The sequence below is a fragment of the Terrapene carolina genome, unplaced genomic scaffold, assembly GCF_002925995.2.
Source record: "Terrapene carolina triunguis isolate 2854851 unplaced genomic scaffold, T_m_triunguis-2.0 Scaffold211, whole genome shotgun sequence".
Classification (NCBI taxonomy): Eukaryota; Metazoa; Chordata; order Testudines; family Emydidae; genus Terrapene; species Terrapene triunguis.
In genome coordinates this window covers 14,047,391-14,075,263 of record NW_020664562.1, presented here as the reverse complement: position 1 = coordinate 14,075,263, position 27,873 = coordinate 14,047,391, and the positions used below count along the sequence as shown (strand labels likewise).

Here is a 27,873-nt window from a genome sequence, read left to right as displayed (position 1 = left end):
AGCTAGTGTCTCACTTGCCAACTGGCATTGATAAATTTCTTTAATTGCTGCACTTTCATCTACACTGGGGTTCCATTGCATCAGGAAGATAAAACCAGGGAACTAAGGGCTTCCTGGAAGATCTTCAATAGTAGGCTGCTGACTTTGTTCCTGCAATGAGAAGGTTTAAATGTTTAATAAACAAGTGGATTCTGCAGTTCAAAACATTCAACTCTCCTCCCCAAAATGATGTAATTACTCCAGTGAAGTGACCACCATCTCCAGACAGGGCTCAAAAATGCATTATCCATGCGTCCCATGTTAGAAGGTGCATTTTATTTAAATTTTGCAAAATAGAAATAGATGTACTGGGTTAGATCAGAGGCTCATCTGTCTAACAGCAGCCACTGTCAGATGCTTCACAAGGTGCAAAACAATCAACAACCCCCACTCAGCTCGAGAATAACCTGCTCATCGCACAGTAGCTGGAATTATGCTCTGAAACAGTTTTTAAACATGTTGAATAACTGCTGGTGTCAATCTATAAAATCCTCTTGCTTCCTAATATCTGCAACTCACTGGCACTAGATTAGGTAGCACAAAACCCATTCCCTGTTTATCACTGAAGCTAGTTTCATTGTGTCCCTTTAATATTACAGTAAGGGCCACAGTTATCGCTCCTGGCCCCAAAGAGCTAACTTTTGTATTGTAAGAGAGCAAACCACACATTTTTAGAAAGGGGGCATGGCAACACTCAGTCTCCCTTTCTAGTTGATTGTCTAAAGATTAAAACTGTTATAGATAATCTGGCCCCCATCTAATTCTGCTCTCTATTTCTAGATGAAGTGACCACACATGTATACAGTATTCTAAAGGATGTACCACTGGTTTTTAATAGGGCATTGTATTGTTTCTTGAACATTCTTATTTTTTTTAACTGAGCTGCAAAACAGGCTAATTACACACAACTCTTCTTGATAGCTGTGTATGAGGAGTTCAAATTATGCCTTTTAATGTGATAAAACTGACAAATGTAAGCTATTGTGCTACTACCCCTTTCCCTGAGTTTGTTAAGCAAACCCAGATGCCTCTGGAACCTAAATATTTTGTGGTATCTGCAGCTTTTCTCTACTTAGTTACCCCCTTTTTCCATATGTTAAATACAAAGAGTAGTCGAGAACCTTGCTGCACCCCACATAGGCTAATTTTCAGCATTGTTATCTTCCCGTGACAAAGTTGCCTTAGTAATCTCCTGTAAAGGACTTTATCAAATGTTCTCTGAAAGTAAAAAAAAAAAAAAATATATCAAGGTGGGTGAGTTTAAATCTAACCAATTTTGATCTTGTTTTGCATGTGTAGTTTTAGTTATTTCCTATAGATGGGGGTAGGCAAACTTTTTTTTTGCCTGAGGGCCACATCTGGGTATGGAAATTGTATGGCAAACCATAAATGCTGATGAAAATGGGGGTTGGGCTGTAGGGGAGGGGGGTGCAGACTGGGGTGGAGCCAGAAATTAAGAGGTCAGGGTGCAGAAGGGAGCTCCAGGGGACTAAGGGGGTTCGCAGGCTGGGGTGCGGAAGGAGGTCAGGGTGCAGGTTCCGAGTGGCGCTCACCTCAAGCAGCATGCAAAGGTGTGACCAGGCAGTTCTGCGCGCAGCCCGTCCGCAGGCACGGCCCCTGCACCTCCCAGTAATGAGGAACTGCAGAGCTGGGGCGGGGGGCCGCATGTGAAGCCCACTGGCTGTCCCTATGTGTAGGAGCCAGAAGGGGAGACATGCCTGACGTGCCACTGCTGCTGGGAGCAGCGTGGAGCCACAGCATGCGCGGAGTGGGGCAAGCCCCCAACTCCGCTCCCCGCTAGGTGCTTAAGGGCCAGATTAAAAGGTTTACACCCCTGCTGTAGATCCGCTTTAATCTACGTACTGCCTTTTCATATAGGAATTTGTCTCTGAACATCAGGAGGGGGACAAAACAACACTGGTTTTTCAGATAACCGCTCTAGAGAGAGCGCTTAGTTAAAGTGCACCACCTTTTTAAACATGAAATTTATAAAAACAAATCTGTACTGTTAAGTTAAATAAATAGTGCAAATTGTTCTAGGCTTAGCTCGAATAGCTATTAAAATGCACAATCATTAACATACACTGGATGCTACCTTGTGATGCTCTTCTCTTTGTGCATCTGGTATATGACCAGCCAGCAGAACTTCAGGACTTCTGTAGCCATTTTGAAGTCGCATGTGATCATCGCTCTCTCTGAGACCATCTCCTCTGTCATAAGGTCCTCCACTGAGGGGACCAACATTCCCTCTGTAAGTGGCAGCTGAATCACCTGCACTATAATTTATTTGTTGCCAGTGCTGTCTGTCACTTGGAAGAAGTGAAGGAGATGGTTCCTGCTCAGGACTTTTAAAATCTCTTAATGTAGCAACCGATTTTCCTGCACCATAGCACAAACCCTAAAGAAAAGACACTGTCTCCTTAAGTATTAAGCGTTCACTTTTTCAACTTGTAGTTTTCTTCTCTCTCTCTCTCTCTCTCTCTCTCCAGAGATACATTTACATCTCTGAATTTCCACACAATAGTGTGTAAAGGGGAAATTTCAGTATATGATTTACCATTTTCTCAAGAGCATTCCTACTTCAGAAAATTACTCAAGTTGACAAAGTGGTTTTTAAAAAGTACACAATTTCATTACTTTGGAACAGAGTTTAGGAACAAACTTAAATTAATGTGTCTGAACAAATTTATCTATTTTTGTTACAATGCCTAAGATTACTGTAACTGAAAGATTATTGAAAAATTTTTTTTCAGGTTTTTACTGTCCCATTTTTTTCCAGTCAATGGGACATCACAGTGTCCTGCTCTCCACTAGTCGGTCAATATGGGTATGAGCTGGTCAGAGGATAGGTATGTTTTTTGGTGCAAGCCTCTCCAACATTCCCTGGTAATTCTAGCTCAGTCCTCTCAAGTACAAAGTGCCACTTTCTGCAGAGGTTCTGTTATGTGGTCCAACCAGAGCTGGTGTGAAACTAAACCCATTTTCATTGTAGTTTTAGTTATTTTCCTGAAGATTGATTTGCAATTACATTGACTCTCTAGTAAAACATGTTGATTTACAACTAAATATAGCCTTTTGCAAGACAAGGCGTTAGTGTATCTATACACACAGTTAAGAACTATATAGTTGAAAGAAGAAATTACCTTGTGCAGTAACAATGGCTCTTCGAGATGTGTCCCCCTGTGGGTGCTCCATTCTAGGTGTCGGTGGGTACTGCTGCGAAAAATCTCCGGCGCAGGAACTCGGTCGGGGGAAGGGCGAGCACAGGAGTCGTCTCATGCAGCCGTTGGCACCTCCTGTAGCGCGCGCTCCCCCAACCATCCCCTCCGTTCCTTCTCTACCGCAGAGCACGGCTGTGTGAACTTCGAAGTAGAGTGGAGGAGGGTGGGTAGTGGAGCACCCACAGAGGGACACATCTCGAAGAACCATAGTTACTGCACAAGGTGAGTAACAAACAAACAAACAACTTCTTCGAGTGGTGTCCCTGTGGGTGCTCCACTCTAGGTGCTTGTAGAGCAGTACCCCACCAAGGGTGGTAGGGGTTCGGAGTTTGAGACAAGGCCTTGGGTGATAGCGTAATGCTTTGCAAAAGTGTGCTCCGATGTCCAGGTTGCAGCTCTACAAATATCTATTAAGGGGACATTGTTCAAGAATGCAATTGATGTCGCCATGGCTTGCGTTGAGTGGGATCTGATGCCCACAGAGGGTTCTTTGTGATTCAGGTGGTAGCAACTTTGAATACAGGTAGAGACCCATTTGGAGAGTCTCTGGGTCGATATTGTAGAGCCCTTGGAACACTCTGCTGTAGAGACGAATAGTCTTGGTGACTTGCGAAATGGTTTAGTTCTGTCCAAGTAGAAGGCTAAAGCCCGTCTGACATCTAGCATGTGTAACGTTGCTTCTCGAGAGTCGTTATGTGGCTTGGGATAGAAGGCAGGTAAGCGTATGGTTTGGCTAATATGAAAATTTGTAGCCACTTTTGGGCAAGAATTTTGGGTGAGGACATAACATGATTTTGTCTTTGGTAAATACAGTGTACGGGTGGTTCTGCCATCAATGCTCCTATTTCACTGACACGGCTGGCAGACATGATTGCCACTAGGAATGCAACCTTTATTAACATACGAAGGAGCGAGCAGGTTGCTAGAGGTTCGAAGGGTGGTCTTGTGAGACATTTGAGCACAAGATTGAAATCCCATGGTGGTGCAGGTTGGCATACTGCTGGGTACATGTTCTGTATACCTGCAAGAAAGTGCCATGTAATCGGGCGAGGGAACATTGAAGCCCCTTCTGTTCATGGAGGGCCGTAATGGCAGCAAGGTGTTCTTTAATAGAGCTTATGGCTAACCCCGTTTCCTTCAGTTCTAGTAGGTAGTCTAGGATCATAGATAGAGGCGCCTTGGTCGCATCCAGCTGTTTTTGCTGACACCAAAGGGAGAATCTTCTCCACTTTTGGCGGTAAGTATTTCTAGTGGTGAGGTGAAGGCTATTTAGTAATACCTGTTTTACTTTCTCTGAACAGTTCAATTCCCCCATGTTGGAACCAGAGAGGAGCCACGCTTTGAGATGGAGTTTCACTGGGTCTGGATGGAGCATCAGGCCCTTGTTCTGGGACAGGAGGTCCATCCGTAAAGGCAGCAGTTGTGGGGCACAGACTGCTAGACGTGAGAGGTATGGAAACCAAGTCTGTCTGGGCCACGTGGGGACAATGAGACTGATGTAAGCTCTGTCGAGTCGTATCTTGCAGATGACCCATGGGATCAGTGGTATCGGCAGGAAGGTGTACATGAGTGACGCGTTCCATGGGATGAGGAAGGCATCCCCTATCAATCCCGGTGCCAGGCCTGCCCTGGAGCAAAATAGTGGACATTTGTGATTTGTCGCTGAGGTGAAAAGGTCGATTACTGAGTGACCCCATTTTTGGAATACTGTGTCGAGAACACGGTTGTGGATTTCCCACTTGTGTTCCTGTGAGAAGTGTATGCTGAGGTTGTTGGCTGTAGTGTTTTGGCACCCTGGTAGGTATGATGCTGTGATGTTTATATTGTTGCAGATGCAGAAGTTCCATAAATTCATGGCTTCTCCGCATAGTGAGTGAGACCTGGCTCCTCCTTGGTGATTGATGTAAAACATGCATGCCACATTGTTGGTGAGAATAGAGATTGAGGTTTCTCGTACGAATGGTAAGAAGTGTCGGCATGCATTGTGTACCACGCAGAGTTCCAAGAGATTGATATGTAGTTGGATTTCCATCGCCGACCACTTGCCTTGTACATTCGGTGACCCAAGTGGGCACCTCAACCTATCAGGGAGACAACTGTTGTAATAGTCACTGATGGGGGGGGGGGGGGGGGCTTGTTGAAAGGGAATCCCGGAGCATACATTCCCTGGCTGTGTCCACCACTGTAGGGAGAGGATAACCCTTGGTGGTAGCGTCACACATCTGTTGAGAGAGTGTTTGCTGGGTGCATAGACCGTGCTCAACCAGTGCTGCAGACAGCGCATATGGAGTCTGGCATACTTTACTACGAAAGTCGTAGCTGCCATAAGTCCCAGAATCTGAAGGCATGTCCTCACTGAAGTTTGTGGGCTGATGGTCACCGTGGAAATAAGATTGGTCAATGTAGTGAATCTGTGGTTTGGCAATATTGCCTTGGCTTGTATGGAGTCTAGGTTGGCTCCGATAAACTCCAATTGCTGGGTTCGTTCCAGGGTGGATTGCTTTTAGTTTATCTGTAGACCTAGCTGGTGAAACAGGTCCATTGTGGTCTTCAGCATGCCTGCCATTTCTTGTCAGTTGGCACCCTTAAGAAGGCAATCGTCCAAATAGGGGAAGATTATGACTCCTTTGCATCGTAAATGTGCTGCTACTACCGCGAGTGTTTTTGAAAATACGTGGGGAGCAGTTGACAGTCCAAAGGGAAGGACCCTGTATGGGTGGTGGCTGGATCTTACTGTAAACCTCAGGAACTGTCTGTGGGCAGGATGTATTGTAATATGGAAGTAAGCATCTTGGAGGTTGAGGGCTGAAAACCAGTCCCCCCCCGTCTAGCGCTGGGATTATTGTGGCCAGAGTGACCATTTTGAACCTGTGGTTGAGTTTTTGGAGATCTAAGATTGGTCTCCATCCCCTCCTTTCTTCTCTGTCAGGAAATATTTGGAATAAAAACCCCTCCCTCGGTATAGGTGTGGTACTAGTTCTACAACACCCAGCAGTAGGAGGTGGTCTACTTCCTGTTGCAGAAGGTGCTCGTGAGAGGGGTCCCTGAAGAGGGACGGGGAAGGGGAGGAGGGTAGAGGGGATGGCTGTGAAAGGAATGGTGTAGCCAGATTGTATGATCTCCAAAACCCATTGATCTGTAGTTATCACAGCCCAGGCATGGTAAAATAATTTGGGCATAGGCGGTGACCAAAATTGTGGGATGGGTTATCTGTTGGCGCTAGAGGTGTGAGGAGGTCGTGCATACCCTCGACCATGACTTCAAAATTGTGGCTTAGATGTAGATGGACGAGGCCTGGTTCTGTGGAGCTCGTCGTCTCTGAGCCCGTTGTTTGGGTCTGTTCTGAGTGAAGTATTGTGGTTGTTGACGGTTAAATGAGGTATCTTGTGACCTCTGGTATGGTGTAAAGCGAGAGTGTTTGTCAGGCGGTGGGTGTATGCCTAATGTACGCAGCGTCGCTTGGGAGGCCTTCATGGTATGGAGGACATAGTTTGTTTGAGACGAGAATAGTTTATCCCTATCGAAGGGGAAGTCCTCCACTTTTAGCTGTAGTTCTTTTGGAATTCCCAAAGCCTGCAACCATGATATTCTTCTCATAACCACAGCTGTTGTGGTTGTTCGGGCAGCTGAGTCTACTACATCCATTGAGGCTTGCAGCGCTGTGCGGGCTATTAACTGATCCTCGTTGATAATGGGGTTGAGTTGAGGATGTTTATGCTCAGGGAGGTCCTCCACGAGCTCTTGTATTTTACTATAGTTAGAATAGTCGTAATTTGCTAGTAGAGCAGAATAGTTGGCACCTCTAAGCAGAAGGGTGGCTGATGAGTAAACTTTCTGCTCAAAGAGGTCCAGTCTCTTGTGTTCTTTATCTTGCAGTGAGGAGCGGAAATGAGGCTGTTTACTGTGCTGATTAGCAGCCTCTACCACCAGAGAACAGGCTTGAGGGTGTGAAAACAAAAATTCCATGCCTTTGGCTGGAACGAAGTATTTTCTGTCAGCCCGTTTGTTGGTGGGTGGTGCCAATGCCGATGTTTGCTATATTACCTCCGCAGGCTCCATTATAGCCTCATCCATGGGGAGGGCAATCTTGGTTGATGATGCCGGTTGTAAGATTTTTAACAACTTACGTTGTTTCTCCTGCACCTCATGTGAAGCAATTTTTTGGGGCTGTTTGCTACTCTTTTGAAGAGTTCTTGGAACTGTTTCAGGTCATCTGATGTCGTAGGGGTAGATGGCATCACCACTTTGTCTGGTGCAGAAGATAAGTGTGGGGCAGGTGGTGAATCATCCAGGTCTGCCTGAGATAGTATCTCTTCCTCTTCTATTTCTGTGTCAGGGGGGGTCAGAGGTTTCTCTGTGTGGTAATGATGGGTGTACTCTGGAACCGCTTGTTGCTGCAGAAGGGGGACCATAATAGGGGTTCTGGTATGTGGGCCAAGGACCCCATTGTGGCCTTTGCACGGGGTAAGGTGGTAATGGGTAAGGCCAGTGCTGTGCATACCAGAGCTGTGAATGCTCGGAGGGATGAGGCTTAGGCTTCACAGCATTCCATGTGGGTCTCATCTGTGATGGGGATGAATGTTGAGAGGAGAAGTGGATGTTCTGCATGTCTCCTTCCTCGCGACTATGCATGGAGAGCGGTGCAGGAGATGAAGGAGTTGCGCTGGTCCCGCCTTGGTGTTGCGGTTGACCATTGGAGCGCTGACCGGTGCTGCATTTGGCTTGTTAGGCGGCAGCAAGTCTTGGGTTGGTGCCGGCAGCATTGATCGCGGTGCCGCTGCCTGTGCCGCGCTCTGCACCAGGATAGTCGGTGCCGTGGAGGAGACTTGACGTCTCAACTCCAATGCCGCGTGTTGGGGCTCACTGAGGGACGGTGCCGGAGGAGCCCGGTGCCTTATAAGTGCTCACTCTGGATGAGTGGAGCACTGAGGGTAAAGACCTCACTGGGAAAGCTCTTGTTTTCTGAGAGACCCTTGCTGGAGAGGTTTAGGCTCGCTTCCTGACAATTTTGGAAGTTGGAGCCTTATCAGAGCTCAGGGATCTCGGTTTATGAGACTCCCCGGAGGACGTCTCTTGCGGAGGTTGGAGGGATTTCTCCAGCAGAAGCATTTTCAAGTGGAGATCCCTGTCACATCTTGCCCTTGTTAAGTTGGTGCAATGTATGCATTTCTGGGAGATGTGAGTTTCTCCCAGACCGTGAATGCAGGCCATCAGAGACCTGCATCGGTTCATGGCAGGAGTCACACTTTTTAAATCCTGTTGAGCCCGGCATGACTGCAGGTAAGCCTCTCCCGCCACTTGAGAGATAAGGGTGGGAGTTAATTGTAATGGTAAACTGTAGAAACTGTTCCCAAACAGGGAGTTAAGGAGAGAAAAAGTCTTCTCTTTTTTTTTTTTTTTTTTTTTTTTTTTTAAAGAAAAAGCTCTAAGAGGAACTAACGAAACTATGTATACACTAAGACTAACTAAACAGACTAAAAAGAAGTTCCTATGTAACTTGTAACTTTTTTTTTTCCTTTTTCTTCTTCCAGAAAATATCAGAGAGAGCACTGCCGCAGAGCTCCGTCTGCAGCCAAGGACGGTTGAGAAGGAACAGTCGGGGGAGCACGCACTACACGAGGTGCCAACGGCTGCACGAGACGACTCCTGTGTGCACCCTTTCCCGGACCAAGTACTGCTGCAAGAAATCTCCGGTGCAGGAATGCACCGACACCTAGAGTGTAGCACCCACAGGGACACCACTCGAAGAAGAATTACATTTATTCAGAATCTTAATGTTTATATTTTATTATGTTAAATGTATTTTTTTTTTTTTTTACTTTATAGTAAGCTCTATTTGGATGGGGATTCAAATGCAATTAAATGCAGAAAAGCAGCATTTAAAAATTGTTTTAAATAGAACTACCTTAAATGTGCTAGCCTCCAATCTAGGTTACTGAAGCTCACTGTGGCAAACACATCCCTCAAATTATGCTATAGAATAAGTTACATTTGAGCCTAAATCAAATCTGTGATACCAGCACAAAGTGGGCTATTATCTCCTCCAGGTGGCCCTGAAGGGCTGGGTCACACATACAGCATTTCAGTGCTACCCTGGACAGGTTATGAGAGAACCATGTTTTATTTTGAAATTCTAGTTGAAACATTCTGGAACTTTAATTTTCAGGTTACGTATTTAATCTCTAGCTTCAGAACAAAAGTTAGCTTAAATTTGAGAGGGAGGGGGGCCAAAAGAGCATGAACTGCAAGCTAAATTTCACCTGTGTAAAAAATGTGCATAGTTTGTATTAATTCAGATCAAGTTCTTGGCCATTTAAAAGACAGCATTAGGATTATTATCCTTATTTAACAGATGCGGAAACTTGGAGCACCTCCGAATCTGTAATGGTAACAGGTTGCACTATAAAAACAGCTCTGAGAAGTACAGCTTGTCAGTACGCCCAGATATTATCAAATAGATTCTAAAAGCACAGGTGCCTACGTAAGGGGGCCTATGTCCAACAAAGTAGTATTTGGCTCAAAATGAGCTCACATCAACCATCTAGTTTGGCTTAGGAGGATTAGATTTATCATCAGTAAATGTCAAACATCAATTTCACTACAAACTGATGAAAAAGTATTTCCATCAATAATTGAAATTTACACATAGGCAAAAGAAGAAAAATGCTGCTTGAGAACCTACACAAGGCTATTTATCTTTCATATTTTGACATACTGACTGTTTTAATGGTTATAAAACTTTAACTTTTTAAATCTCAAGGTCTGTCAATCAATAATTGTCTGACATGCCCATAACTTCTCACAACTGTGAAAATTTAAACTGATAATGAAAAAAGTTTAAAAATAATCAAATTCTGCCAAGCCTACATCTAGTTCAGTGATTGTTTGTAACTAAAAATGTAAACACAAAGGAAAAGCAAAAGCAAACACACATGAATCAAAGTTTAGACAAAACTTACAGTAGAGTTCAAAGATTCTTTAGTTTCCTCTGTGCCTTCCATTAATCGAGGTAGACTGCCCTTCTCCATCTTCTCACGATCTCCTGTTTTATCAGTTGAATTTTGCTTATTTGTTTTCTCCTTTTTTAAGCTACAACTTGCTTGAGGTTCACAATTCTTTTCAGACTCTGGTTCAACTCCAAGTGTGCACAGTTTCTGCTCTTCAGGTGCAATCTCTCTATCATGGTTTTGATCTACATTGGTTTTCAATCTAAAAATTGTTTGATCTTGAGACACAGGGTGCAATCCACACTGTAAAATAGATAATCTGTGTTATTCGGACAATTAATTGGGCATATTAAGTGATTTAACCTGAGCAGGCAGCCTAAGACCTGCTGGTATTTTATCCAGTGGTCTAAGTTATCAGACTGAGAAGCATGGCTCCCCAAACCTAAGAAGAATATCATAATTTGCATTTTTTGAAGAGTGTAAATAAATCTCTAATTTCAGGAAACATTCATGAACTGAACTAGTTTCATGTACAATACACATTAAATATGACCTACAACTTAGACCAATCTGTAAGTTCTTTTTTTCCCCAGTTCCTTTCATTGGCAATCCTCATTCATAGGCTGACTTGGGAGTGAACTCAGAAACCACACATGAAGAGTTATTTCGATCTAGAGATACTCAAATCTTGCTAAGGTTTCAACATTTAAAAACTTTCAAGCCACTTCAGCTCACTATCATTAAATGAAGCTAATACTCCATGAATGCTATATATTACCAGAAATATTAATCCACATACCATCCTTTCATATAGGAATTTATTCTCTCTGAACATCTGTAGGGGAATGGAATTAAGCTGGTTTTTCAGATCACCAGGTAACTGCTCTAGAGAGAGCATTTAGTTAAACTACACCACCTTTTTAAACATGAAAATTATAAAAAAAAAAAAATCTGTACAGTTAAATAGTGAAAACTAAATTATTCTAGGCTTCGCTTGAATAGCTATTAAAATGCTCAATTGTTAATGTACACTAGGTGGTACCTTGTGATGCTCTTCTCTTCGTGCATTTGGTGTACCACCTGGTAGCAGAACTTCAGAGCTTCTGTTGCCATTTTGAAGTCTCATGTGATCATCTCCTCTGTCATGAGGTCCTCCACTGAGGGCACCAACATTCCTTCTGTAATTGGCATCTGAATCACCTGCACTATAATTTATTTGTTCCCAGTGTGGCCTGTCACTTGGAGGAAGTGAAGGAGGTGGTTTCCGCTCAGGACCTGTTAAATGTATTAGTGTAGCAACTGATCTTCCTGCACCATAGCAGAAACCCTAAAGAAAAGACACTGTCTCCTTAAGTATAACAGACATTCACTTTTGCAACTTGTACAGTTTTCTTCTTCTTTTTTTCTATAGAGATACTTTTACATCTCTACATTTCCACACAATAGTGTTTAAAGGGAAAATTTCAGTATATGATTTCCATTTTCTCAAGAGCTTTCCTACTTCAGAAAATTACTCTTAAGTTGACAAAGTGGTTTTTAAAAAGTACACAATTTCATTACTTTGGAACAGAGTTTAGGAACAAACTTAAATTAATGTGTCTGAACAAATTTACCTACTTTTGTTACAACCCCTAAGATTACTGTAACTGAAAGATTATTGAAAAAAATATTCTCAGGTTTTTACTGTCTCATTTTTTAAAGTCAATGGGATTTCAGAGTGTCCTGCTCTCCACTAGTCAGTTAGTATGGGTATGAGCTGGTTGCAGTATAGTATGTTTTTTGGTGCAAGCCTTCACAACACTCCGGGCTAATTCTAGCTCAGTCCTCTCAAGTACAAAGTGCCACTTTCTGCAGAGGTTCTGTTATGTGGTCCAACCAGAGCTTGTGTGAAACTAAACCCATTTTCATTTATCATGCAGCCTGGGATTTTGAACTATTTTAATTCAAATAATTTTTGTGCTTATACCAGTTGAGAAATAATCTTTAAAAATATAACAACTTTTCCCCCCCACACACACTTTTATAATTCACATATCTTGAATATGGAGAAAAATTCACATTGCTATGTTTTAAGTCAGGAGATCAACAAGTAAATCACAGAAAAAATAAAATATATCCAAGAAATAACTTTAAAATTTTAGCTTCAATGTTACCAAACTGTTATTCAGATCTATATACACTAATGCTTCTAAAATTTTAGATCAGTGGGTTTTTTTGTTTTTGTTTTTAGTAGTTTTGTCTGTCATGGATACTTGAACTATTCATTTTGTTTTAGGTCTCACTAATGTGATCAAGAACATATACTTACCAGAACAGCCACAGCTAGGATGATTAACACTGGAATCTGTAGCATCATTGGTATCTCCTTCATAAGGGCTTTAATAAATTCACCAATTCCTTGCCCTATATGTTTCAATGGTTCTGTTACAAAACTGGTAAATGTAACAGCCAATACCTAAAATAAGAAATAGTAACAACATGTGAGGATTCTTCTTCTTCAGTTTCCAAATACAAAATGGAAGGGTGAATGGTTTCTTTAGGAACAGCATATACCTTTGTTGGGGGGACTAGCCAAATGGGATTTACTAGTATCGTTTCATAGTACTTCTGACAAGGATCATCCTGGAATGTCCATGAACTTCTAAACCATTCTACAGTTAAAAGAAAGCAAAAGTAAGACAAATATATACAAAAGTGGCAAATGTATTTTATAATGATGTAATTAAGCATTTACATTTTATATCCAATAGTCAGTTAATTTTAAGCCTTCCCCTTAGAAAAACTAACTGAAACTTTACATGCCTCATTTCAGCTCAGAAGTTAATTATATTTTTTAAAAAGTCATCAATCTGGTTGGAAATTAAAGTTATCCAAGCACAGAAGAGGGCTGGGGGAAGGAAAACTTTTCTTAACATTAAATCCTTCCTAGCACTCTCTTAGACTTCAACACTTGGCACTAAATAGTGCTGAACGAGGAAATGAGGTCTGCAATTTTTGCATTGTCTAAAGAGATGATGAAATATCTGGCACATGTTGCACACTGTCACTGGAGTTTGGGGCATTTTCAACGTTATTTCTTGCATATCTGTGATGAACTGGGATTTGTGAAGGGTGCTTTAAAATGTGGTTTGTACTTTTGTAATTATTAGAAGGTCTGCTGTGTCTTCAGACAGCTACTGGCTAAGGGTAATAGTGGAGGATCATAAGTGTACAGAAGGCAGTATTTGCCTAGTTCAGTACCTTAAAGCAGTGGATCCCAAAGTTGGGTCCCTGTAGTCCTGTGAGTCCACCCTGGGTTCTGCAGAGGTCTGTCCCCCGAGTCAAAGCTGAAACATGCTGGAACGGTGTTCCAGAACTTTTGCCACACAGAGGATGCCATTTTGTCCTCTGCTCACTGTGACCTCACACACACCGTGCATAAGAGGTCATGCTGGACGGGGAAGTTCCCATGCTGGTGCAGGTGTTTCTGTAGTACCTAGTTCGCCTTTGTAGTCCTCTTTCAAACAGGACTGCACTTTAACACAAACTAGGCATCTTTTAGTTTGCGCCAGCAGTATCCATGCAGGGCAGTTAGCGCATAACACTTTGATACACTCTAAATTCTGACCCTTATAGTCTGTACTGTAGCACAGTGTAGACATAGCCCTAGTCTCCGTATTAGTTTCCTACATGTTTTCAGGTGCAATTCCAGGGGTTGATCATTATCTTTTAAACTTTAAATTATCAGCAACCCAACTTTCACCCTCACTCCACAATAACAATTCAGATCTCTTAGAGGCTCTTGATGTTAGTTACTGAACTCCCCAGGACCAGTGGCAAGGCTCTGGAGTGCATTTCCCTCCCCATCACTGCCATGTCTAGCAAGCTTCAGAGCTGGATGGACACAGTTTTATTCCTAACAAAAAGACATGGTTGCTAACATTTCTGTAGGCAGCAAAAGTAATTCTTTCATGCTATTCATCATGGATGGTTTTATAAAAGTGTATGCAGTATTTAAACTTGGAAGGTTTCTAGCTGCTATGGCAAGACGTGTGCTATATAAATAAGCTCAGCCATTTACTATGTAAAGTACCTGGATGCGTGCTGCAAAAATATCTAGTTATAGTTTGAAATAAAGAGAATATTTTTGTAGGCGTTTATTTGTGTTGGTGAATTACTGCAGCCCATGTATTCACATAGAGTGAAATAACTGGAGGATAGAAAAGTGGAATTCAAGCCAAGAGGATTTTCCTTTCCTTAGTTTAAGATACTGTGTACTGAACGGTACAGGACAGCTGGGGAATATTCATGGGATAGAGAGAGATATTTCAGATACAGATTCTACTAGTCAGTGCAAGGAGAAGTTTAAGCCCAGGAGGAGGTGACATACCATAATATAGCTTATGATAAGCCTGTATCTAATAATTTTAGAGACCAAATACAATAGCATGCTAATTATGTGTTAGATAAATTAGTAGTTGACTTACCCAGTTATATGATTAGAGAATTTTTAATGCAAGATTAGGAAAAAAAATTAAATAAAATAAAAAGGCTACTTCTTGGGTGATGCCAGCACTGGCTTGTGTCTCATTTTATCATGGGTTGCCAGTTTTTCTTTAAATAAAAAGTATTAGAAAGAAAATAACTACAAACACCTCACCAAAAAGACTCTCACTCCAGTCTATCTTCTTATCACATACTGTGTCATAATTTCCCATTTTGGCCACTTCAGCTTGATGCTGTGCAAAGGCTATCTGCAACAGAACCAGAATTAACCTTGGTAAAAGTGGTTTACACTGAATAAAAAAAACATTTTCACTTTCTGCCATCAACCAAAAAGTGGTCTAAAATGTATTAAAAATAAAAGAATCTGCAAAAGCAAAACATCACAGCAAATCAAATTCAGCCAAAGCCTATAATCCCTGAATAGGGAGAATAATAATTATTTTTAGCTAGTCAAAAGGCACTGACTGCTTCCTTCACAATAAGGAAGTGTTAAATATAACACAATTTCTGGAATTGGGCCAAACCCTCACCACCTACACAAGTATTACTGAATTAAGAGGCAGGTACATAAAGAACTGAAAAACCAAGAACTTCTTACCATTTTCAGAAACAAAACCAGGCACATTTCTATTGTTTCCTGATCAGTTTTTTAAATTATTTTCAAATTTTAGATGTTAACACTGTTCAGATAATTATAGTTAGTTACAGTAAATGAACTGTAACTCTGAAAGAAATCCCTCACAAGCTATTGCATAAAGCAATGGGTTACCATACTGAGATTGCAACACCAAGGTTGGTGAAACTGCATTTTGGGGTTTCTGGAGTGTTCTGCAGAATGTACGCTTCCATTAAAAAAAGTTTCTAGCTACTCTGGCTGCAAGAGATCCTTCTGAGTGGAAATAACTTTATTCTGGATGAAAGATACAGACACTGAATGCAAATTCCTATTTGTGATAGTATGAATGAATTTTACAAAAACATTATTTTGTAGTACAACATTGGAGGGTTGGTTAAAATAGCACAAAGGATTCTGAGATAATAGTATCACAGAAAGAAAGTTGCAGAAGAAAAAAAGGTTGAGAACCCATGTTCTACTACATCTGGCTACACATGAGAAAACAAGTTATAAAATAGCTTAAGCTCCCAATTGTATCCAACATGAAACACTGTTCTAGCAGAAAGATTTGTCAATGCATGTAGCATTCAGTTGGCTCAGTTCAAAATAAGCGGCATCCTAACTGAGGCAGCTATTTGACATATCTTCAAAAAGACATCACCCCAACAATATTTCTGGACGAAAGTGTACTAATCACACTCATGCTTATTTTCATCTCAGTTTTAATCTGCAACAATCCATACAATTTTTCAATAAACACAGTCAATTTTGACATCTACCCTTTGCTGCTACATGTGATCAAATACAAGATTTTCAAAGTATTATGGTTATTAGCTACTTGAAATAATGGATACAGTGCATAATTTCTTTTAAGAGAGATCAACAAAAGATTATTGAACATTGGTAGGAAGTGGACTGTGTTTTTCACTATAGAATTAAACTAGTAATAAATAATAATTGTAGTACCCACTAAGTATTGGGCACTATTAGGGAATAAAAAAATATATTTTCTCTTTACTTCCACTCTCCTTTGGATCTGTGGAAGGCCCCTCTACTGGTCAATTATCTGCAGCATAGATTATACAGAAAATATGGAGACCTGTAACACAAATGAAAGAGCACTGAAACATTTCTATGGAGAGGAGTCTGTAGCAAGCAGTTAACCTATTCATTTAATGTGCTTTTCAAAGTATCCTTATAGCAAATTTGTTCCTTTAATAGGTCAACTTAAATGGACAAGTAGTTTATTTTCTTAACTGTCTTCAGTTCAAAGAGCTTCATTACATTATTTTTTAACTCTAGATTGGCGTAAAGAATTTTATTAGACATATTCATTTAAAGGGATAGTTTAAAAGAAAGTGAAAAAACCAGTCTCAACTGCCCTGACTACCCCTGCCAATTTTTGTGGTCTTACAACCATATTTTCCAATTTTAAAAATATTTTTCTTCCCCTGTTGATGTGTAAAAGAAGACCTCACAAAATCCCAGAGAAATTGACTATACAGGGAAACAGCAAAACTGACTCTGCATAAAATGAACAAACTGGACAATGGGAGAATTTCCCTCTCCCTCAAATCTCTATTATAATAAATGTAGATGTAATTTGTAACAACAGTAGGTAAAAAATCTTTTGAATAAAGTGTAATTTTTAAATTGATGGGGTCCCTGTAAAATGCACATCTGCATGAGACTCTTCTTGACCAAAGATGCCAAAGCACATCAGAGATCTGACTATTTTGTTTTAAATTGACCTAGCGATAAACTAAACTCTCTATTTCAAATTAAGGACCAAAGCCTCATACCTGGGCAAAGCAAATGTGCTTTGTGCAGGGATTTTTTGGTAGGAGCTGAAGAGATAGAATCCTTACCCTAACACAACCCAAGGTACAATCAGCTGCTCTATGATCATACTGAAGCTCTGGGTTTTAGTAGCAGCTGCTGTATAGTATACACCCACTATATAGGGTTTTAGCCAGTGAATCAATGTAGTACACAGATCAATTAGCCACTTCCTAAATCCCTCCCACCATGGTGCTTTGGAGAGTCACATACAGTCTTCAAACCCTCTGTAGTGGAATTATGATGGCTCCACTGCCTTTTGAACTCTGTGCTCCACTGCAGCGAGGAGAAGCAGGGATTTTAATCTAAATCTAATAATTTGTGCAATCTGAAGTCTCCATTACAGTATTCACTTTGGCAATCAATAACTGTATTTTATAATGTAACAAAAATAATCCCCAAACTCTCTGGATCATCATGGTTTAAAAATTTACTATTAAAAAACAGAGCCAGGATTTCTGATTAATTTACCTTATATAAGTAGATCCAGTTCCATCCACAACTGATGAGAAAACAGATGAATAAAATGCGTTTTACTTGAGTACACCAACCAATGTGTGTCCATAGCTCAGTAGCTACAGTTACTGTAATGCACACCAAACACAAGAGTACCTGAAAAGGAAATGAGGGAGGAAAGTCATGAACCAGATTTGGAGTTTTTCAAGCCTATTGCTAGTAAAATGAGAGAATTGCAAACATCTCTTTTTCAGCTTTATTTACCTAACTAGCTTCAAGACTGAGCTCGATATGTTTATGGAGGGGATGGTATGATGAGATTGCCTACAATGGCATGTAGCTAATTTGCAACTGCTAGCGGCAAATATCTCCAATGGCCAGTGATGGGACACTAGATGGGGAGGGCTCTGAGTTACTATAGAGAATTCTTTCCCAGGTATCTGGCTGGTGGGTCTTGCCCACATGCTCAGTGTATAACTGATCACCATATTTGGGGTCAGGAAGGAATTTTCCCCCAGGTCAGATTGGCAGAGACCATGGGATTTTTTGCACAGGTCACTTGCAGGTTTAAAATAGTGTGAATAGCAGATTCTCTGTAACCCGAAGTCTTTAAATTATGATTTGAGGACATCAGTAATTTAGCCAGATGTTAAGGGTCTATTACAGGAGTGGGTGGGTTAGATTCTGTGGCCTGCAATGTGCAGGAGGTCAGACTAGATGATGAGAGGGTCTCTTTTGACTTTAAAATCTACATGTCTATGAGTTTAAAAACCAAAAAAAAAAGATGAGCAGAACAGCATTTTGAAAAGCCAGACCTCACAGGAGAAGATACGAGCTTTCAGAGACCAATATGGAATTTGCTAAAATGAAACTGCTGGATCTGGATGCTGCAGTCAATTTATATTGTAAAGGGAAAAGTAATGAGATGACGACGACAGGAATGAATGAGGAAAAGGAAGAAATGTACAGATGCCTTATGGGACTGAACAAAAAGGAAGGACCATCAGAAGGAACAGAAACCGTGAGAAATAAGGAAACAGATTCAATTAATCCAAAAATACATTCAGGTTACAAGATTGTGGGAAAAGGAAATTTTTTCCTGACTTTAATGGTTATTCCATCATATCTTCACAAGATCTTCTATATTGGCACAAAATCTCTCACTATTTTCAATTACATTTAACATTTTCAGTGTGATGGAATTGTTACAATGGCAAAGTACAAGAGTTAAAAACAAAATGCCTGGTGGTTATTAACAGAGAATCACCACTCCAGCATCTGCAGCAGGGCAGTGAGGCAAACCTATTCTTGTCAGTGGTTTAAGCAGAATAAGAAAGCAGCAGCAAGACTCCTCTGTGGGACCTTGCGGGGGGGGGGGAAGAGGCAGCACAGGAAAAGACCATCGAAGAGGGAGGTTAAAGCACCACTGGGACATGATGAGTGGGATAAAGAATAATTAACGATCCAATACATGGATTTTTATTTTGAATCAAATACACAGGCACATTTTGAATTATAAAGAGCTTTAAACTTATGATTTATGAATTCACCACAGACCTTCAGTGGAATTATACCTCTCTATTCATGAGAAACTCAAAATCTACATTTTAACATTTCATATATTATTAAATCTAAAGACACAGAACTATTAAAAGCTGCAACATTTAAACTAATCTTTCTCCTCTCTCACCAGAAGCAAGCACATTATACAGATCAATCCCAAGTGCTGCATCAACAGAGTCCAAACTACTGCCCCTAAGGGTGTCTCTGAAACCCTATACCTTAAGATCCAATATCTGGACCTGAATATCTAGGACTAAGAAAGATGCACAACTCAATGGGCCACTCCACACTGAGATCCAAAAGGTGGAGAAGAAAGAGAAATAACTGTGAGGCCAAGTGATAATTTCAAGCAGAAAAAAGTTATAAGAAAAAGGTATGAGGAAAAACAAAGTTAAAAATGCCTAATTTGGGCAAATAGGTCATCTTCACCTGCTGAGATGGAAGAAGTGAGGAATTCTCAGCCAGCAATTTATGAGGGGAAGAGCATCATAAGTTTTATTTATTTTGATCCACATCTACTGGTAGAAGGATATACTCAGTGACTGGGCTGGCCTATTAAAGAACACTGGAGCATACAAAAGTACAGAGAATCCCTTCTTTCTTACCATAAGCAAATTATATGGATCAACTCCAAAAGTGTCCTCAAACCTCCATTTCCAAGCTTCATAATCATGATGTTTAAAATTAATCAGAATATCACTAACTGCATCATCCAAAGCGCCTGATTTCCAGTCCTCCTCATTGAGAAATCTGTTGATCTCCAAAAGAGCCTGACTTGTAAGGATGATCTCAGCATCATAATGCACATCACCAATGTTTTCATCAGGCTAATTGAAAGTAATACAAAACAATGGTTAAACAGTTTACCTGCAATAGGAAATCTATCAGAAAGACAAATAAAAGTATGAAGAATTACCTGAACTTTCCTCAAACCTGCAGTATATCTCATCTATGCAAAGAGACCCATATTACCATATGGAGTCCTAAGGATGAGCCCTAATTATGCATGGTCATAAGTATCTTTCTGTATGGGTCAGTCTGCAAGATCAGAGTCACATTTGGTATCTGGGGTTTCTATAGCCTTTTTGTTCACTCTTCTGTACCAATGAAACTACTAATTCACATACCTCTGAAGTTCATGTGTCATAACTTTATTAAAATATTTATGGAAAAAGAAGTGGAACCTCATGTTAAATGTTTTATTAGGATTTCAAAACACCTCTTCACTTGCAGATATTAACAGCTAATCTATTCTCAAACAGACTGAAATATCCAATTTGTAGCTGGAAGGATTGAGAGAGAAAAATTACATTGTTCACTGGTGAATACTTTACTACAAAAAGGAAGAAGGGCTTACTGCTCCTTAAAAGAAATGTTATCATGTGCTTCTTTCTTGTAATGCTGTTAACTGATTGTTTTGCTTATATTTAAGAAAAAATTCTCTCTCTGCCTCAGGATAGGGAAAAAGTTACATTCAGAGACATCAAAATGAAACCAGTAAATTGAGTGATCTTGCTTTATGCAAGCTCCTGTAAACAAGTGAATTAATGACCTGGAATTGTCAAACGACAAAAAGACTGAACAGAACTTGTCTCTTAAAGTGCAGGTAGCATGTGCATTGTCTCAGCAGTGGCTGCATCATAAGAGTGGACTGATACATAAGTATTCTGAACGTCAATTATCTCCTTTTGAATACTTTATAAATTATGTCAGCTATATTCTCTTCTCTATATGGCAAATCTTGCTCACATCTCCATAGGTGTAGAGGGCTCTCTGGAAGCAGAACTGGAGCCTTCCAATGAACAAACAGGAGGGCAGCACTTAGGAAGGCTGCATGGGGAGTGCACACCTTCAGTTAGAGTGCAGCCCAGCTTCATGTGGGCTCCCTCTGCAGCTGTGGACACACTAGGCACAAGAGGGCTAGGGTTGCAGGTGCATTATTTTACTGTATGTACTTGAATTTAATGCAGCATAATTTAATCTGTAAAATGTCTTTTCACTATGATTCCCTTTATCTTGTGTGTCTTAGTTTGGAGTAACTGGAATACTTCAAAACAACATAGTGATTTATTTGTAATAACAAAAAATATATAAAGTAGCAGTTAAAATTGTACCATATTTTCATTAACATTTGAATACTCACAAGGCCAAGTCTTCCAGCTTCAATTAAAATCTTATTCAAGTATCTCCTAAAAACATGAATGCTATGGCTTTCACTTAACTTGGTCTTCTCTTTCTTCTCATACTCTTCAATCTGGAGCAATAAAGCAAATTCTAAGTTACAATCTTACACTAATGACACATTAATTAAGCAAAGGATGAATAAAGTTTCCAGTGAATGAAACAAGTTCCTATAGCCTAATATAAACTTCTTGCAGCTAATGTATCACATAAAATCATAGTAATGTACTTAAGAACAACAGTTGGCACACTACTTTCCATGGTACTTGTTTCAAAGTCATAAATGTTGTGGACTTTTAACCCTCTGATGATGTGGCTGAATCTTAACCTCAGTATATCCCTTGGACTAGAAAAACTAAAGATTTGTTCATCCCTCAATAGTTTGAAGTTTAGATCAGAAGAAAATCTTCAGTTTAGTTATAAAAATCAGTTATGTATTAAGTGAGATCTAAAAGGGCACAGCACAGAACTCTCAACCTGATGGGTCAGGGAAGCATCCACATGGTCAAGGTGGCTTTAAGCCATATTTGCAATCCCTGATCCTGGGCTACTCTGGGGGATGGAAAGGCTCCCCGCATAATTTAGACAGCCCTGCGAGCTAGCCTAAGTTACAGCAGTATTTTGGGGCTGCCCTAAGGGATGCAACGTTGCCTAGAATCTCCGCAAGCCTACGTGTTGTGGCCCTGCTCCTGACAAACCACTCACACCACTAGCCCTCCCCCCATTCTTCATATTACACACACACACACACACACACACACACACACACACACAGAGAGAGTGAAAGAGAGGTAGGTCAATTTTCCTTGTTTCTAGTCAGTTTAACTTTTTAGTGCCCATGACTAACACAATGCTCCAACAGTTTAGTTGCCAGCACTGAAGGGAAGAAGATTTAATTCCAACCAAAAATCTATTCTTCCATTGAAGTGTAAAATTGTCAAAGTGTGTGCGTATTCTGGGTTTTGTTTTGTTTTTTTAAAACAATCACACACAAAGCATACATTTTGAGTGTTGCCTTCCTGTCAATACCTTTCTAAAATAAGCCAAAAATACGACAGTACATAGATATCCACAGACTTGGCATATTAATCACATTAAAAGGCTGAAATATCAAGTACTACAAAAAATAAATTGAATGGCTTTAATCAGCAGCCCCCCCCCCCCACAAAACTGACCGATCCTCTAGTAATTCACCTGTTCCAAGCAACATTTCTGATTATAGAAAAATATGTAAATGATGTAAAAAGATGGAAAATACTCTAGATTTCCTGATAGTGTTCTGGATGAATATAAAGCTGTAAGCAAACCTTCTGAATTAAGGATTCTAATTTCCTATGGCACTCTGATACTGCTGCAGTGCCTGGCAAGTTCACAACGGCATCTGGTGCCTCCCTATTCTCAGAGTCATCATAAGTTACCTGCAGATAGAGTAAAGAAAAAACTAGTCATATTATAGTTTTAGGCAAGATTTTGGTTAATGCAGGCTAATGTTATCTTTTAATCAGGTCATCTTATCCAATACAACAAAATGTAAAAAGAAAAGAAGCCTAACTGAAGAGCTGAAACCAACTGAATTTTAGTCCACACAGCCTCCCTACAAATCCCCTCAAACAAGAGCAGCAGAGACATGCTGAAAAAAGAGCAGATGGATGGAGTCCCAGGATAATCCTCTTTGATGTGTTCTGGCTCCCACTGAAGTCAATAGCAAAACTCCCACTGACTTTAATACAAGTAGGAGCTCAGATTCTCCAATGCTTGACACACTTGCCAATATTACTTTCATGAAAAGGAATTTCACTCTAAACATTTAAAGGCAAAATGGCAAATATCCCCAAGATGTATATTCAGAACTAATAGCATCTTTGATTAAATACCAATATTAGCTTACTAACAGCAGTTCGTGTAAATATTTTCCAAAGTATTCTGATTACATTATACACTTTATAACATGAAGCTTCCCCAAACATAATTTTTCATGCCCAAAGAAATCTCTCATTTCTCAGCGTAAAGTAGCAGCAAAACATATTGCTGTTTAGTGTAAATCCAATTTCCTTGTTTGGAAACAGACTTGCCCCCTCCAGTGGAAAAACATGGAGATCAGGAGGAGGAAAACTTTGTGGAAACTTGCTGAGATTATTCTATCATAAGTACCAGAGATGAAACAGACAAGGCTGTTTGGCCCCACTAAATCCCAGAGATCCCACTCCTCACTGGCCCCCTCCAACTCTTCTGTTCCTTCCTATAAACTTGGTTCCAATGAAGTGTCTGCCTCAGACTGAGTTTTTTGGGAAATTTCAACTAAAACAGTTGCCCCATTTCTGAGAATGAGGCTAGGGAAAAATATGTTGTTTTACCCATGTTAATCCTGACATCCTGTTCCAACTACAGAAGCAGCTTCTCCTCCCTTGGTGTTCACACCTCTACTGCTAGCACAGCACCTCACCCTCCCTGATTGAACTAACCTCGTTATCCCCACACTGATTTATACCTGCCTCTGGAGATTTCCATTATTTGCATCTGAAGAAGTGAGGTTCTTACCCACGAAAGCTTATGCTCCCAATACTTCTGTTAGTCTTAAAGGTGCCACAGGACTCTCTGTTGCTTTTTATCCTGTTCTTTGACATCCTCTAGTGGCCCCATGCTCTGGAGCAGGGATTTGAAATTTGGCAGGGAGTGGTCCTTTGTGTCTGGGAAGTGCCTTTTGGTGTCCCCATGAAAATCCACCCCAATTTAGCCAAGTTATAAGATGTTGAAAAATCACAGTTAGCACACACTCAGCAGACTTCCTAGAGCTTGGCAGCTAAATCCCCCAAAGATTCCTTTCTCAGTGGACATGCTCCAACCAAGGCATTTGCAACAGTCAGCTGTTGCAGGCTGGGCTGGGCAACAGAACTGAGAATAACAGTCCTGTGGAAAAAACAGTATGTAATCATGAGCATAATGCATATTCATAAGGGTGCTGAATTAATCATGTTCTTTTGACATAAGAATCTATGTGTAATATACAGAGACACAGACACTTTTTTTAACCTTGGCAGGTCTTCTCATTGTTCCTGAAGCTGCATCATAATTGAGCATATCTGTGGGGTCAATCCATTCATCACCTTGAATTTCACCACTTCCTATCATGAGAGTTGCACACAGTACCAAGGGAACCAGCATTCTGAGTACAACAGAATCCACAAATATAATTAAAACTGCAAACTGTGGTTAGAAGTCTCATAACATTATTCAACATCAACCTTTTCCCAACTTGTTTCCTATAAAACAGATTTGTCTAAATAACTGTTTTGGCCAAAAGAAAATTATGAATACCGAGGACTCAACAGTGTTAGCTCACCACACTGTTCCAACAGGTAAGAATTACTAGCTAAGAACACAGAGATTAGCATATGTAAAAGTCCAAATTTGACAGATACAAGCAAGTAGTGTTTAAAAAAAAAAATCAACACAGTTTACTTAATTTACGGAATACAAAACTCCCTTTGACTTCAATGGGAGCAGGATTCGGACCATTATCAGTAAGCAAATATATGGATGAAGCCACAATAACTGACAAAGGACTAAGATTCTACTAGAGTCAAGCTCAAAATACCTGAGTTTAAATCCAGGTGTCTCCTTATTTGTTAAAACATGGATTCAGCTTTATCACTAAGTTTTGTCTGATCCTGCAAACTCCAACTCTCACAAGTGAGCTTCACTCACTTAAGAAGCCTTGTTTTCAACAAGACTATTGCTATCGAATCCCAATTTTGCCTAGTTTTTCCCTTAATTATATGGCTTTCAATTATTATGACCTGAAGACAGGGAAAAAATCAATATTTTCACCTCACCAACTACATGGATTTAACAAGATTTTTGGTTTTAAAGTAAAAGTGTTTCATTCAAGTGAATGAAAAAGATCCAAATTTCATCATTTCCTTTTGTAAATATTAGTATTTCTAATAATTTAAAATCTTAATAAATTGCACCTTATACAGTATGTATAACATTGTAAATTTTGCATTAAACATGCATAAAAAGGTAACAGGATATCTTACATAACCTCCTACATAAGAAAGCACTCTGAAGATTAAATAGATGTAAGTCAATAAATGCTGATTTATGGTCAGATCTTTATTTACTGAACAATGGCACAATATAGATCCCGGAGACCTGAAAGTGGATCCATAGGCCTCCATATGCTTGGATAAAATTGCAGGATTGGAACAACTATTTTTTTAAAGTAAATTATCAAAAGGATTAAAATATTACAAATCATATTGAACAGAAAAATACTAGAAAGTTTCATAACTACACATTTTGAACAGTATCCATATTATATTTTCCTTTTCCAAATTCCAACCATGATAAGCATATCAAAGTGAGAAGTCAAGTAGTGAGAGTGGGACTTTTATTTTATAAATATACATGTGTAAAATAACTGGTTATGGATAAATATTGGTTGTACTATTATCCATATAGTGTCTTTGTGTGCCAATTTCTATCTACATTTGCTACCAGTAATTAAGAAAACCTATTACTGAACAACAGACAAAGAACAAAACAGGAATGACACTTATAACTGTTAAAATTTGGAAGGAAATAAAGCCTCCCCCATTAGTCTTTTGATGAATCCAGCCACATTCTGCAATCAAGCTAAAGCCTGGGACTTGAGTTGTGCTACGTCCAGCTACCCTCTCATGCACGCTACAAGCTGTAACTATGTTGTAACACAACCACCACCACCTCACTAACCTAGTGGGTTAGTTTCCTGCACTGCCACGGCCTCCAGGGAATCCCCCAAATCCCCCACGCAGGGAGCCACCCCCCAAATCCCTCAACCCCGAACCAGGGAGCCCCCCACAACCCCTCCACTCAGAGAGCGGCCTCCAAATCCCACAACCCCTGGCCAGGGAACCGTCCCCCTGACTCCGAGTCTCACTAGCCAGAGACCCGCCCCCAGCAAACCCGCCCCAACATAGGAGCCGCCCCCCGAATCCCAGAACCCCCGCGAGGGAGCCGCAACCGCCCTCCACAACCCCACAAGCCAGGCCCCTGCCAGGGAGCCAGGGCCCCCGACTCCCGCCCCCCAACGTAGGAACCGCTCCCCGAATCCCACAATCCCCGCGAGGGAGCCCCCGCATACGCCTCAACCCCCTAAAATCCTCCCCAAATCCCGGCGGCGCAGAAGCCGCCAGCCCGCCCAGCGAGCGCCCCAGCACACCTGCCCTCTCCCCCGCTTGGCCCCCGGCCCCGCTCCGGCAGCCTCGAGCCAGGCCCAGCCCCTCTGCCAGCGCAGAGTGAAGCGGGCGGGTCAGCGTATCCGCACAGAGAAGACGGGATCCCAATCTATGCGCTCGGCGCTCCTCTCCATTCGGGACAGAAGCGAGGCCGGCGGCGACGGAAACCAAGCTATACAGACCGTGTGTTGATAAGGAGCCGTCCGTTCAAAACGGCGCACCGCGGGCGGGCAATGAGGACACGTCTCAACCCTGACCTGAAAATGCCATTTGCCTCCCTGCTGAAGCTAACAGCAAGGGTGCCATTACAGTGGTTTGCAGCATAACTACTGTCAGCTGGACTGAGAGCAGACTAATTTTACAAAGACCCCTGGACAAGCAGCTGAATGTTTCTACCAATCTCAGGTGGATTTTAAAATCAGTAAAGTTGAAAGGTTGTGTAGCTAGTCCTGGAGTGATGTAATTCTCTTCTCCCAGACCTTCCCGCCTACTGTGACAACTTGCAGGTTTTTGTATGGTTTATCTTGTATCCAAATAACTGATTAGAATGTTTTACCCTTTCTAATAATTTGGCAAGTACTTTATGGTAGATTGTGATAAAACTTGTCTATTTTCTCTCATATTACATTGTGCTTTATGCGTGCTCTGACCATTAAACAGGTACTGGTAAAATAAATGAATCTCTTTTTGTCATATAAAAATTTTCTTTCTAATAATAAAGTACCATATAAAGTCATAACTTGGTATGATACAACAGTGCAAGAGACAAAGTTGAGCTGAGTCTAGAATGAAGTACACAGGTGAAAAATCTTCATCTCAAATAAAAGTTACTACATTTGGATGTTGGACTCTTGCTGACTGGTGAGAAACAGCACTAAACTCTTAAAGTGGTAAGAATAAAGCTGATCAGAAGAGTCAATAAAGCAAAACAAATAATATCAAGTTACATTTTCCAAATGATAATGGAGCTGTGAATAAGGCCTCACCAAAAAGCAACACACAGTCATCATATCAAAGGGAGGGGTAGCACACCTACAGGATAGATGGAGCTATGGCAATTTACCAGCTGAGGATCTCCTCACATTTTCTACCTCTTTGATGGGTGTATTCCAAATTATTTTCCTCACACTCAGTGGTTTAAAGGTGCTGTGTGAAGCTGCGGACAAGACACCATTTTGGGGGGAAATTTCCCCAATATGTTGTTTGGGTATTCTCAGATGCATGGTTAGGTGGTCTGAAGAGCACACAGAGGATAACCTTGGAATCTCTCAACTGTTAAAAATCAGAATTTGTATAGCTGCATG

The 27,873-nt window shown here is 40.8% G+C and overlaps 1 protein-coding gene across 1 annotated transcript; it reads right to left on the bottom strand.

Annotated features, from left to right (window-relative positions):
- Positions 1-102: 102 nt before the first annotated feature.
- LOC113407348 (chloride channel CLIC-like protein 1) lies at positions 103-26,600 on the bottom strand. The gene is made up of 13 exons (XM_026655756.2): positions 26,554-26,600; positions 24,378-24,510; positions 22,655-22,765; positions 21,310-21,420; positions 19,772-19,993; positions 17,619-17,759; positions 14,847-14,940; positions 12,761-12,858; positions 12,516-12,662; positions 11,250-11,534; positions 10,220-10,510; positions 2,135-2,437; positions 103-150 (listed from the first exon to the last, which is right to left on the bottom strand). Exons 2-13 carry the CDS (start codon positions 24,507-24,509, stop codon positions 103-105), a joined length of 1,983 nt encoding a protein of 660 aa, XP_026511541.2. The 5' UTR covers position 24,510; positions 26,554-26,600.
- Positions 26,601-27,873: the final 1,273 nt, after the last annotated feature.